Source organism: Chiloscyllium punctatum, chromosome 13, assembly GCF_047496795.1.
Source record: "Chiloscyllium punctatum isolate Juve2018m chromosome 13, sChiPun1.3, whole genome shotgun sequence".
In the NCBI taxonomy this organism is placed as follows: Eukaryota; Metazoa; Chordata; class Chondrichthyes; order Orectolobiformes; family Hemiscylliidae; genus Chiloscyllium; species Chiloscyllium punctatum.
Genome location: NC_092751.1, coordinates 92,630,663 through 92,644,745, shown reverse-complemented (window position 1 = coordinate 92,644,745; position 14,083 = coordinate 92,630,663). Strand labels below are relative to the sequence as shown.

The window sequence follows — 14,083 nt, the reverse complement described above, 5'->3', positions numbered from 1 at the left end:
GACAAGAGTATGGTTAGCGTACATTTTGATTTAATTAGCTGTCTCTACAGTAATGTCTTCCACATTTAGGTTACGATTCCTCAGTAATTTTTCCAATATTGCCAAAAGGTTTACGTGAGGTTAGTAAGTAGGGAAAAACAAAACATATTCAGAGTATTCATTAAAACTAAATGCTTTTAACAGCAGGTAATTTACATTTGCTTAATGTAATTTACCTCATGATTATAACTGAAAAGAAATGCTGAGCTAATCTTTTCCACATTGACCAAGTTAAAGGCTACACAGCATACAGTACAGTACCAAATGTCTGGGAATTTGGCAATATTTTATACATTAAAATGGTTTGAACAAAGTATTAGGTGAAAGTGAGGTACCACTAGACTTCTGTAAATTTGTCTCCAGCTATTTTGAAGATTTTAATTACTTACGGATTTTAGATTACTTTCCATAATGTGCCAATTCGGCTCCATAACCTCAAACATCATGTAATACTGAATATTCTGCACAAAATTCAGCATTCGCTGTCTCAAAGTGAAAGCTGCAGCAAACCTAATGGATAAAGCAAAAAACTTATGGTGAACATCTAAAACCTGAACGATCGAAACACAATAAATAAAATCTCCATATTCAGAACAAAAAGGTGAGAATAAAATTGATTTTTTCCATCACTTTTTTTAATCAATTTACATGCAAGTTTTCCCTCAAGTTAAAATTGCTACATTTCCCTGTTCTCTTCCTCATAAAAGTTCAGATTCAATCTTGCTTGTAAAAGAAAAAATACCCGAATTTAAAATATATCAGAGACATGAACCTTGGCTCAGTGGTACCATTTTCACTCAGGTCAGAAGGCTATGCAGAGAGTACCAGTGAGAAAAGATGAGAAGCTCTGGTCTCTGTATACCAGGTTGACATCTAGCAGGAAACTCACGTCTGAGGAGGAAGAAGTAGCTGCATTACATCATCAAGAGGCCAACGCTCCAAATTGATGACTAATGGAACATGAGGTGATAACCTCCCCACTACCCACAATGTGTGACTAGGCACTTCTCCTGTCAAGAGAGTTGACTCTGACTAATGACCTACCCATTTATGAAGGGACTTGGTTATGGGAATGGTCGTCTCATATGCTATTTGACGAGAGAGAGAACAAGAGTATGACCAGACAAGTTTCTGTTGATATCAATTCAGAATCCATGCCTTCACAAAAACAATGTGTTAGACCAGAATTTTTAAAGGGTTAAAATCTTTTTGAGGAATTGATATTTTGTATATTAGGTTTGAAATATTTGCGACAGTGTTTGACTAACTGGGAGTAATTCACATAATGAATACACATTTCTAAATTCTGACTAACTTCAATTTAAGAAAAATTGAACAAATATGGTTAGTATTAAAAACAAGTAGGCAACATCTCAAAACAAAAAAAACGACACCATGACAGATCAAATTGAACATTCATCCAATTATATGTCTCCAAAGAATTCTATCAGATATTTTCTTGTGGTTTCACCCAATCCACTGCTAAAATTATGGGAACAGATTATGTGAACCCACAGAAATTTCCAGTTAGTGTGTCTTATGTATATAAAGTTTGAGCCACACCTTGTATTCTGCACAGATGGCTATGATGGAGCTCATTAAACATTTTGGGTGGATAAATGCCACAAGGTTTCTCAATTTACAAGAAAAAAATCTGCTCAATGGAATTCTCGTGTAAAAGTGCAATTTTAGGCTTGGTTTCAATCAGCTAAAGTATATTTACTCGATTCAATATAAATAACTATTAATTCATATATTTAAACAAAATGCCAAAAATGAACAAGTAGCATATTAATAAGTGGATCCGTATGTTATTCTCCACGTTCTTACCTCATGCGCTTTTGACTGGCTAAACCACATGTTTTATATCTCCCATATAAAACAAGGATGTATTTTAAAGGAATTTTGTCACAATGCAAGCATTAATACTAAGATCATTGATAATGTGAGCCCATGTAATTTTGTACATTTTACACAAATTGCAAGTCCATTTGGCCTGTGAATTACAACGAAATGATGCTGTTTTCCTTCAAGCAATGTATGTCTTCCAACGATAAGTTCCACTAGGAAAATAAAATGGCTCTGCAGCAAAATGTGAAGAATCTGAACATTTCAAAATTGGATTATGATCCAGCATGTCCAGAGATGGAGGCTCAGAATTGTTGGAAATAAACTATACCAGTAGTAACATGGCAATGCAGTAAATCTTGAGAATCATGGTACATCTTGTTCCAAAACATCATACTTACCATTTAGCAGAGTGTAATGAATACTGTTTTGCAACTTTATTACTGATCCACACATTGCACAGCTGCCGTTCCACATGTTTGCAGTAAAACATGTGTCTGAAGAGCATTTGATATCTAGTCAAAGCTTTCCTAATGACGATAAAGAAATGAATAGTGAGCTTACAAAAATGCAACTCTAAAAATAGAAATAAGATCTTTGTTAGCAATGTCATTGGAACAACTACATAAAGCCTCCTTTATGCAGATGTTTAGAATGCATCTATGGCATTGCGTTTTCAAAGCATATGCATAGAATTTTAAACTTTGGTACTCTACTAAAAGAAAGTTATTATTTCTAATGCTCTCTAGAATTTTTAACACATACTAGGAATTAGATAGTTCAGTTGGCTGATTAGCTGGTTTGTGATGCAGAGTGATGGGTTGAATTCCTGTACTGGCTGAGATTACCATGAAGGTGTCACCTTCTCAACCACTCCCCTTGCCTGAGACACGGTGACCCATAGGTTAAAATCATCACCAGCTGTCTCTCTCTAATGAGATGGCAACCTTACCTTTGAATATGCAAAGTAATGTTATGCAAGATTGGAAAAATCATCCATGGTATAAAGACAAAAGCTCTCTCCAGCATTTGTTGTGAAAGCATCAGACTTGCTGTTGAAGATAAGATTAAGCTATTATTCACTATCATAAAGTTAACGTTTACAGTTGTATGTACTTGATATTTCAAGATGAAGTATGCCTTCTCGTACTTTAAATATAGTTCAGCTTCCTATATCAAATAAGTGCTCTAACACACATCAGGAAAACTCATTCATGCCGTTACAGGGCATTTTAACTTCAACTCCATTGTATATAGAGGCCTTGTGCTGAAGTACACTGTGATCAGAGATAGGAGGGGGGCAAGAATGACAAGAAATCAAAAGTAGAAAACACAAAATGTAACTACAAGCTGCATGTGTTTGAGAAAACAACTGAAGGTAAGAAGGGCAGTACTTAGACATTGACTGAACTGGAATCAAACAATAAGAGACAGTCACTTACTCATTGCATGCAATGTAACACATTTAATTCCTGTGTTCTCTACCCAACAAAGTCAATTATGTGCAACATGTAAAATAAAGTGATGGAGGCAGGGAAACAACACTGAGCCCAGTTTGGAGCACAGCACTTGGTCGCTTGAGTGATCAGATCAAGACAATTGTACTTAGTGATTTCAGATTCATTCAAAGTATTTATTTTGCACATAGTATTAAGCTTTCTATATTTGACCAGCAGTTGTCATTGTCTGTGATGATCATTGTCTGGCACTTGCCACTTATCAGACCAAGTTTGCAATGAGGTCCATATCTTGCTGCACCAGGACACAGTTCTTGAGGAGATAGTAAAGTCTTGAATATTGTGCAAACATCAGCAAACATCTCTAGTTTGGATCTAATGATGGACAAAAGGTCATTTTTGAAGCAGCTCAAGGTGGTTGAGCTTAGACTACCACCTTAAAGAACTCCTGTGATATCATCTTTGGACTGAGAGGAGTTACAATCATAACAGCTCCCTTTGTGTTATGTAGGATTTCAGAGTCCACAATTCCCAGTGACTCCAGTTTAAGTCAAACTTTTTGATCAAAGGTAGTCAAATATTAAGTGCTTTATGATTAGATTAGATTCCCCAGTGTGGAAACAGGCCCTTCGGCCAAACAAGTCCACACCGACTCTCCGAAGAGTAACCCACCCAGACCCATTTCCCTTTGACTAACGCACCTAACACTTTGGACAATTTAGCATGGCCAATTCACCTAACCTGCACATTGTTGGACTGTGGGAGGAAACCAGAGCACCCAGAGGAAACCCATGCAGACACAGGAAGAATGTGCAAACTCCACACAGACAGTTACCAGAGGCTAGAATCGAACCTGGGTCCTTGGCACTGTAAGGAAGCAGTGCTAACTACTGAGCCACCATGCTGCCCCCTAGATGTAGAGTCATACTTTTTAAAAAAAACTAATTTCCTTATTGCAGCTTTGCGATTAAATTTGAAGTTTTTGCTCCAAGAAAACAAAAAAAAATCTCCCTTAGTTGTTCCAGTAAAAAGGATTAGTGAGCCTTGCGCATAGCGCAGATCTTCCTCTTATTTAATTTTAAATTAAAGCCATTTTTAATAAAATTAAAATAAAATTAAAAATCCTACAAAATAAATCTGTGAAATGCACTGAACATAAGCATATTTAATAAGGGATTCAAATTTCAGATAGACATTTACTGCCAAACTTCCCAGGTATCTGTAATGACCCTGAATTCCAACGAGTATCTGCTAACCGAATTTCCTGCCAGACAGATGATTGCTGGCATATGATTCTCAGTCAGCAGGGTGACAGATCCTGCCTGGAAATCAGTTAGAAAGCTGAAATGTCACGGCATAATGGGCTGCGGTCAAACAAAACAAATTCCTGTTAACAGTTAGCAAATCTTTTCCACTGATATCATGGTTTTATACTAAAAAGGATTAATATGCTGATAAAATGAAACTAAAAACCACTGGAATGAGAAGTTACAGACTAGCTTCAATGAGATTTCGTGATCAATATGAAAAATTCAGCAAGTTTTGAAGTATCCTTTTTAGATCTGAGTTGACTTACATCAAAATAGATTAAAAATATATTAAAAATGGAAAATGGTAGCTCAGATATGCTTCACCTACTTTTCCAATCACATAATTGATGTATCCAGATGTGGAGGAGGTTGTGCATCTCAATTTATTATAGTGGCCATGGTTTTGAGGGTGCAGGTTTCACAATATTTTAGTTGCAGACACTTCAGTGTTGTTAGCTAATTTTCTAGTTTGTTTACCTCCCATTAGTGCTGAAACTTATATTATATAAATCTAATTTTTGAGAAAGAATCTACAATTTAATTATCAAAATAACATAACTTTTATCACAATTGATTGGTAGTACTATGAGTGGCTGCATTGTGGCTTAGTATGGGTGGCATGGTGGCTCAGAGGTTAGCACTGCTGCCTCACAGCGCCAGGGACCCAGGCCTGATTCCACGCTCAGGTTACTGTTTGTGTGGAGTTTGCACCTTCTCCCCATGTCTGTGTGGGTTTTCCCCAGGTTTTCCAGTTTCCTCCTACAGTCCAAAGATGCACAGGTTGGGTGGATTGGCTATGCTAAACTGCCCACAGCATTCAGAGATGTGCAAGCTAAATGGATTAGCCATGGGAGTTACAGGGATGGGATGGGTCTTGAGGGGATGCTGTTCAGAGGATCGGTGTGGATTTAATGGGCTGAATGGCCTGCTTCCACACTCTAGGGATTCTATGAAATTTCAGAAAATTAGAACAAGTGGATCCTGCTATATTCTTTAGTACATTCAGACTTCCAAACATTGCTCAACTAAAGAGCTGCCAATAATTTAGGCTTGACTTTTAGTCCTGCGTGCTATTTAAATCAAGGATTTCTTGTTCCAAGATTCCACAGAAACAACCAATTCCTAAAGTGAATATATTAATTGCATATATTATTGACTTTTTTATATCCTATATAATAAATGTTTAATATCCTGCTGTTGAGAATTACTTAAAAATTATAAAATTTGCTTGGTCATTTTAGCCTGCTCAAATCAGATTGGAAATATATGCTCAATTATTTGACTACGATTATATTAGAAATCCAATTTACACTTCCAGTATGAGATTTACTGTAATCAAGACTAATTGTTGGATGGAATACATTGTCTCTACATGGAAGAGGGCAAACAATACATGTTTTGGAATGTAAATATGTGGATTGATTATGAAATCTAAAATCAAATTCCACAAATGTAAAAATTCTGCATAATCAGGCAACACAAAACATCCTGGAGGAGGACAGATAGTACAGTCCTTAACCCCATACCATTCTTAAATATTAGAATTCTTCACTATTTTATCTTAATATTTAATAGTTTATTTAAGAATTGACAGGACTGAATCAAACAATACTACTTCAAGTAGCCCCAAGGTTTGGATCTTTGACTTAAAACTCTGTTGATTAACTTTTTAAGCTATTCATGTAAACTTAATATTTAATGCAATGTTAAAGTAATTCCAGTAATATTCAGGTAACTGCCTTAACTATTTTGATCAACTTCAGATTAATATTTTTAATCAGTTGTATCTGTAATCAGTTGTAATGTAGGAAAATGCACAGCCATTATATGCACAGCTACATCCTTCTAACAATAAATGAAGAGTTAAACAATTAATTTAATTTTGTGTAGTGTCAGCTAAAGGAGAACATTAGACAGTATCGCTTTTGAATTTAAAATAAAAATTCATTTATGAATCTGGGCGTCATTGGCTGAGCCAGTATTTACAGCCCATTCTTGGATGCCCTTGAGAAGATGGTGATGAACTGTTGCAGTAAGTTTGGTATAGGTACACTCACAATGTCGTTAGGGAGGGAGTTCCTGGAGTTTGACCCAGCGACACTGGAAGAAAGGTGGTATGTTTCGAAATCTGGATGGTGAGTGATGTGGACTGGAAATTGCAGCTGGTGCTACTTTCATATTTCACTGCATCTGTCCTTCTAGCCAGTAAGTGCTAAAAAGATTTACTGAATTTCTGGACTGAAACTTGTACATAGCACACACTGCTGTTACTGACAGTAGGGGATGGAGGGAGTGAATATTTGTTGATGTGGTGCCAATCCAGTGGGCTGCTTTGACCTGGATGCTTTCACGCTTCTTGAAAGTTATGGGAACTGCAGCCATCCAGGCAAATGGGGATATTCCTGCACACTTCTGACTTGTGCATTTCGATAGTGGATAGGCTTTTGGGGGTCAGGTAGGGAGTTACTTAGTGTGTGATTCCTTGCCTCCGACCTGCTCTAAGGGCCACAGTACTTATATGACCAGTCCACTTCAGTTTCTGGTGAATGGTAACCCACAGGATGTTTATAATGGGGCATGCAGTGGTGGTGATATCATTAAATGTCAAGGAACCATGGCTACACTCTCTCTTAGTGGAGATGTTCATTTCTATTACTCCTAGATAATGTCTAGGTCTTGCTGCATTTTGGTATGGACCACCTCAGTATCTGAAGAGTCGCGAATGATGCTGAATATTCCTATTTCTGACCTTACAATGGAGGATATGTCATTAACAAAGCAGCTGAAGGAGATTGGGCCGAGGACTGAGGAACCTTGTAGAGATGTTCTGGAGCTGAGACTATGGAACCCCAACCAACACAACCAGATTTCTTTGTGTCAGTTTATTCCAACCAGTACAGAGTTTCCCCTCAACTGTCATTGATTCTAGTTTTGTCAGGATTCCTTGAAATGCCACATTCAGTCAAATAAGCCTTGGTGTCCTGGACAGTAATTCTCACCTCACCTCTGGAAAACAGTTCTTTTGTATTTTTGGACTAAAGATGCAATGAGGTCAGCGGCTGAATGGCCCTGCCGGAACATAAACTAGGAGTCAGTGAGCAGGTTGTTGCTGACCTAGTGCTGATTGACAGAACAGTTTTCATCACTTTATTGATGACTGAAAGTATTCTGGTGATGTGCTAAGTGCCCGGGTTGGATTGGTTCTGCTTTCTCTGTACACGACATACCTGGCAAATTCACTACATGGCTTCATAGATCCCACTATTGAATTTGTACTGGAATAGCTTGACTACAAACACAGCATGTTCTGGAGCACTAGTCTCTAGTACTGCTGCTGAATGGAGTCAGGGCCCATAGTCTTTGCAGTATCCAGTATCTCCAAGTGTTTCTTGATATCACAGGAAATAAATCAAATTGGCTGAGGGTTGATACCTCATTTTTAGATATGCTTGATGCCATTCCTGGCTTGGCCTCTTGAACTAGAGTTAAGTTCCTGGCTTGCTGCTGATGATACAGGGAGCATATGCCATGCTATAAAGTTGCAGATTGTCAATGTGCTTGACGTCGATCCCAATTGGCATGGTTATATAAATGAAAGGGATATTCTATTTCCATTGGAGTAGAAATATAGTGCATCTGTTAAAAGATGGTATCTCCAACAACCTTCTCGCTATGTTGTCAGTCTAAATTTTGTACATAAATCTGTAACAAGTCTTGAAGTTACACCCAAGTCAAACTAATATTAACACGATCTATTCAACTGGTGAGCAGCACGTCCTTTGTAAAGCTGCAGTGAATTTCCAGAAACTAAATTACAGTCTAAAGAAGCACTTAAGTTTCCAACATCACCAGAAAGCTACATTGCCTTGATCAGGTATTGTTCAAGTCCCAACCAAACAAATAAATTAACCGAGGAACACTTGATAGATTTGCTCACTGCAGTGCAGCTAAACAAGATCAATTACCTATTTATAATCAATGAAAGTGGCCATTTCACAACATAATCAAAGGAGAAAGCTTCCAGGCCACTAAGGGCAATCTCTGTTGGATCTGCATTGATGATAGCTTTTTCCTGTTTGGTTTCAATAGCCAGAACGCGCAGCAGTTGAGTGATGAGGTCATGTGGCATTAGATTAATCTGCAGAGGAATGAAATATTACTCAGTTTCATTTACTGGATCAAAAACTCAGACAACTGACAGTGACAGTAATTTAAAATGTTCATTATTGTAGCTGTACAGGAATTTAGTTGAAGTAATAGTTTTGATAGTTAAGACCATAGAACATACTACCATAAAGTTTAGGTGCAGAAATAGGCCATTCAGCCCATTGAGTCTGTTTTGCCATTCAATGAGATTATGACAGATCTGATAACCATCAATTCCATTTTCCTGCTTTCTCCCCTTAACCACTGATTCTCTCACTTAACAACACAGCATTGACAGCCCTCTGCAATATAAAAAAAAATCACAGATTCACTATCCTCAGAGAAGAAATTCCTCATGTCTGTCTTAAATGAATAACCCCTCATTCTGAGATGATGGTCTCTGGTCACAGACTCTCAAACAAGGGGAAACAACTTCTCTGCATCTACACTGTCAAGTTCGTTAAGTACCTTGTATATTTCAATAAGATTGTCTCTCATCTTCTAAATTCTAATGAGTACAGGCCCATCCTATTCAACGTCTCCCCACAAGACAGTCCCTCCATAGAGTATCAGCATAGTGAACCTTCACACTGCCTCCAATGCCAATATTTCTTTCCTTATAAGATGTGCCCAAAACTGGTCACAGTATTCCAGCTGTAAGTTGACTAGTGCCTTGTACAGTTTTAGCAAAACCCCCCTACTGGATGTAGGTTTGCTTGCTGAGCTGGGACGTTCATTTTCAGATGTTTATCACCATACTAGGTAACATAATCAGTGAGCCTCTGGATGAAGCACTGGTGGCATGGCCTGCTTTCTATTTATGTGTCTAGTTTCTTTCGATTGGTAATGTAATTTCCTATGGTGACATCATTTCCTGTTCTTTTTCTCAGGGGGTGGTAAATGGGATCGAAGTCAATGTATTTGTTGTTAGAGTTCTAGTTGGAATGCCATGCTTTGAGGAATTCTTGTGCGTATCCTTACATACAGATGAGGAAGGACACCACTTCGACTGGGACAACACATCCATCCTAGGCCAAGCCAAAGAGAGACATGCATGAGAATTCCTAGAAGCTTGGAATTCCAATCGGAGCTCTATCAACAAAAACATTGACTCAGATCCCATTTACCATCTCCCCCCCCCACTGAGAAAAAGAACAGGAAATGACATCACCACAGAAAATGATGTCTCTATCCCAAGGAAACCCAAACACAAATAGAAAGCGGGCCATGCCACAGTGCCTCATCCGGAGGCTCAATGATGATGTTGCCTAGTATGGTGATGAAACGTCTGAAAATGAACCTTCCAGCTCAGCAAGCAAACCTACATCCAGAACTTCAACCAGAGTTATAAATCTTCTCAAAACTCACTAAAACCTCCCTACTTTTGAAATCCATTTCCTTTGAAATAAATACCAACATTCTATTTGGCTTTCCTACCTACTGAATTTGACTGCTAACATTTGTGATTCATGTAAAAGGACTGCCAAATCCTTCTGAGCTGTTGCTTTCTGCAGTTTTTCTCCATTTAAGTAATACTGAGCTCTTCTGTTCTTCCTGTCGAAGTTCATACCCTCACCTTTTCTCACATTACATCTCACTGACAAGTTTTTGCTTACTTGATTATTCTGTCTCTATCCCTATGCAGACTCTTTGTGTTATCCATGTCACACACCTTCCACCTAATCTTGTGACATCCACAAACTTGCCCCAGCACTAATCCCTGTGGCATTCCACTAGTAACAGGTTGCCATCCTGGAAATGTTCCCCACTCAAAACTCTCATCTATGAGCCAAATTTCTATCCTTGCTAATTTATTCACTCCAACACTACCAGCTTTTACTTTACTGAGTAGTCTAACACGTGATACCTTATCAAAAGCTTTCTACAAATCCAAGTATATTACATCCACTGCCACCTCTTTGTCTGATTGCTCGTTATCTCCTCAAAGAATTCTAGTAAATTTGTGAGGCACAATTTCCTCTTCATGAAGCCACGCCGACTCTGCTTGATCATATTATGTATTTTTAAACACAGTTATTACATTTTTGATAACAGACCAACATTTCCCCAAAACACATGTTAAGATAACTGGGTTATTGTTACCCATTTTTCATCTCCTTCACTTTAAAAAGAGGTGTTATATGAGCAGTTTTCCAAACCTCTAGGACATGATTTTATAAACCTCTATAAGGTCACCCCTCAGCCTCTGACGTTGCAGGGAAAACACCTCCAGACCTATTCAAATCCTCCAACCCTGGCAACATCCTTTTAAATCTTTTCTGGCCACTTTTAAGTTTCACAACATCCTTCCGATAGGAAGGAGATCAGAATTGTGCGCAATATTCCAAAAGTGGCCGAACCAATGTTCTGTACATTCGCAACATGACCTCCCAACTCCTATACTCAGTGCTCTGACCGATAAAGGAAAGCATACCAAACGCCTTCTACACTATCCTATCTACCTGCAACTCCACTTTCAAGGAACTGTGAACCTGCACTCCAAGGTCTCCATGCTTAGCAACACTCTGTAGGACCTTAAGTATATAAGTCTTGCTCTGATTTACTTATCCAAAATGCAGCATCTCACATTTATCTATATTAAACTCTATCTGCCAGTCCTTTGCCCATTGACACATCTGATCAAGATCCCATTGTACTTTTAGATAACTTTCTTCCCTGTCCACTACACCTCCAATTTTGGTATCATCTGCAAACTTACTAACTATACCTCCTATGTTCACATCCAAATTATTTATATAAATGACAAAAAGCAGTGAGCCCAGCACCGATCCTTGTGGCACACCATTAGTCAAAGGCCTCCAGTCTGAAAAGCAACCCTCCACCACCACCCTCTGACTTCTACCTTTGAGCCAGTTCTGTATCCAAATGGCTAATTCTTCCTGTATTCCATGAGATCTAACCTTCCTAACCAGTCTACCACGAGGAACTTTGTTGAAAGACTTAGTGTAGTCCATAGAGATAGAGTCATAGAGATGTACAGCATGGAAACAGACCCCTCGGTCCAACCCGTCCACGCTGACCAGACATCCCAACTCAATCTAGTCCCACCTGCCAACACCCGGCCCATATCCCTCCAAACCCTTCCTATTCATAAACCTGTGAAAGGAAAGTATGAATTAAACATGTAATTGCAAAGCATTTTAAAATGCATAATACATGCAAACAGAATCAGCATGGCCTCATGCCTGACAGATTTATTGGACTTAATTTTGAAGAGGTAACAAGCAGGATGGATAAAGGGGAAGTAGTAGATTTAGTATAATTGGATTTCTGAAATGTGTGCAATAAAGCTATTACTCATAAGGCTACTTAATAGCCCATAGTACTAGGGATAGTATTTGAACATGGATAAAGACTTGACTAACTAAAAGACGACAGAGTTTGGATAAGGGTGAATTTTCAGGATGACCTCATTTTCTTAAAATAATTTATTGACTCTGTTTCTGCAATGATATGTGGTAAATAATTGTCTGTAAAGATGGTTTCTACCGTTTGAAGACAACAATCTATTTTGCTACTTAGTGCATCACAACCCCTCATCATATCAAAAAGCTCTATTAGGTCACCCTTAAATCTTCTCAGCTCTAGTGCAAAATATCCAGCTTCTCAAGTTTCAATTCAGAACTCTTAAGTTCTCATCCTTCACAAAATTACAAATAATTTACACTGCTCTTTTTAAATGCCCTGCCTAAAATAAAGTATCAAAGCTGTACATAACAGTACTATTATGGTGTAGTATCTTGCACAAAATCATATCCTCTTTATTTTGTATCTAAGTGCAAAAGCAAGAATTCTATTGCCACTTAAAATTTAACAAACTCAGATAACTTTCCATTCTCTGAAGTGGTAATTTTTTTTAAAAATTGCATCTGTCACATATCAGCCTATCATGTTAGACTATGCCTTTCTGCATAATACCTTTCCTGATGAAGGGTTTATGCCCAAAACATCCTGCAGCTCATTATGACCTTCTGAGAGTAATTAGGAATGAGCAATAAATAAACATTGGCTGAGCCAGCAATGGCCACAACCTGTGAAAGAATAACTTAAGACAATTGTGAAGGTTTCATCACTTTAGTTTCTCTTGGTGTCTCAGGAGATAGAGACAAGCATGGCTTTTTTTTGAGGGCGGATGGTGTTGAAGTGGGTTAATATTACTAAATACACTCAGCTTTCTAATATTGAATAGAATTCTGTTATTGTCCTAATATAGAATTTACTCAGATACTCAAAATTGTTTCAATATTCCTGAACGTCTACAGTGAATAACAATAATGTTTTCGACAAAAATTATTCTGCACTGTTCGTGAGGCTAAAATTGTTAAAAGATTAGCCTATTAATTCCCAAGTACACTGTTAAGAGGCTGAATCTGAATTTGTTACAATTGAACATTTTTCCGTAGTAGCCATTACATTAACAGGAGTTATTTTTAAGATTCCATTAATTATGCTTCAACACACCTTCAAATCATCTTTAAATGGGTCAGTGTTGGCAGTGCTCATTCTCAGTGCTAGCTCCAGCAGGGCTTCTAGTCTGGTAGGAATAATGTCGTCTACAGACTTTTTTAGCTCTTCTTCTGTAAGATCCATGAAGTGGACAAAGAAATCCCCTTGGTCCATCAGGAAATAATGTTTTATTGACCTGGAGAAATAATAAACAACACAGCAAGCATTTTATTGAAGAAACATATTGATGAATGCATGCTGTTTTTATAGTGCAGTACAGCATAATGACAATTAACAAGCATAAAACCTGACTAAGGACGACAAAATACATTTGGAAGCAATTTACTCAGTCCTATTATGTTAGCACAGAACACGTAATGAAATACAGCTTCTGACTTCGTGTGTTAGAATTAATTTGCCTCAAAACTTCTTGAGCAATATCATTCATTCCCTACTAAACAACAAACCCCAATTAAAGGGGCTTCCAAACAGATTACACATGATTAGGACAGAGACAGAATGGATACCAATATCAATCAATCATCATACTGCTAAATTCAGTTAACTAAGAGCCACAGAGGAACTGAAAAAATAAAGAATCAATTAATTTTCTTCTCCCAAATTCAAATGAATACAAGAAACAAATCTATAACTTGCAATACTTCTATGTAGCACAGTTTAACAGTATCTACTTGTTTCATTACCTATCAGTAAACGAATTATGCCTGACCTCCTAAGGGTTTTTCCTTTTAAAGCAAATCAACTATAATATTGAGCATAGGGATAACAGCCCTTTACAGGACTCAAAACGAATCC

The 14,083-nt window shown here is 37.7% G+C and overlaps 1 protein-coding gene and 1 long non-coding RNA gene across 7 annotated transcripts in view; one reads left to right on the top strand and one right to left on the bottom strand.

The window, feature by feature from the left end:
- tubgcp2 (tubulin gamma complex component 2) overlaps positions 1–14,083 on the bottom strand; it is a 55,203-nt gene that overhangs the window by 18,894 nt on the left and 22,226 nt on the right. For all 3 annotated transcript variants that reach the window (XM_072583242.1, XM_072583243.1, XM_072583241.1), the window contains exons 11-14: positions 13,283–13,463; positions 8,620–8,792; positions 2,289–2,417; positions 429–549 (exon numbers count right to left, since the gene is read on the bottom strand). In XM_072583242.1, the coding sequence (XP_072439343.1) occupies positions 429–549; positions 2,289–2,417; positions 8,620–8,792; positions 13,283–13,463 (604 nt within the window). The remainder of the gene's footprint in view (positions 1–428; positions 550–2,288; positions 2,418–8,619; positions 8,793–13,282; positions 13,464–14,083) is intronic.
- Positions 1–14,083, top strand: part of LOC140484662 (uncharacterized) — a 120,382-nt gene that overhangs the window by 100,886 nt on the left and 5,413 nt on the right. The window lies entirely within an intron of this gene.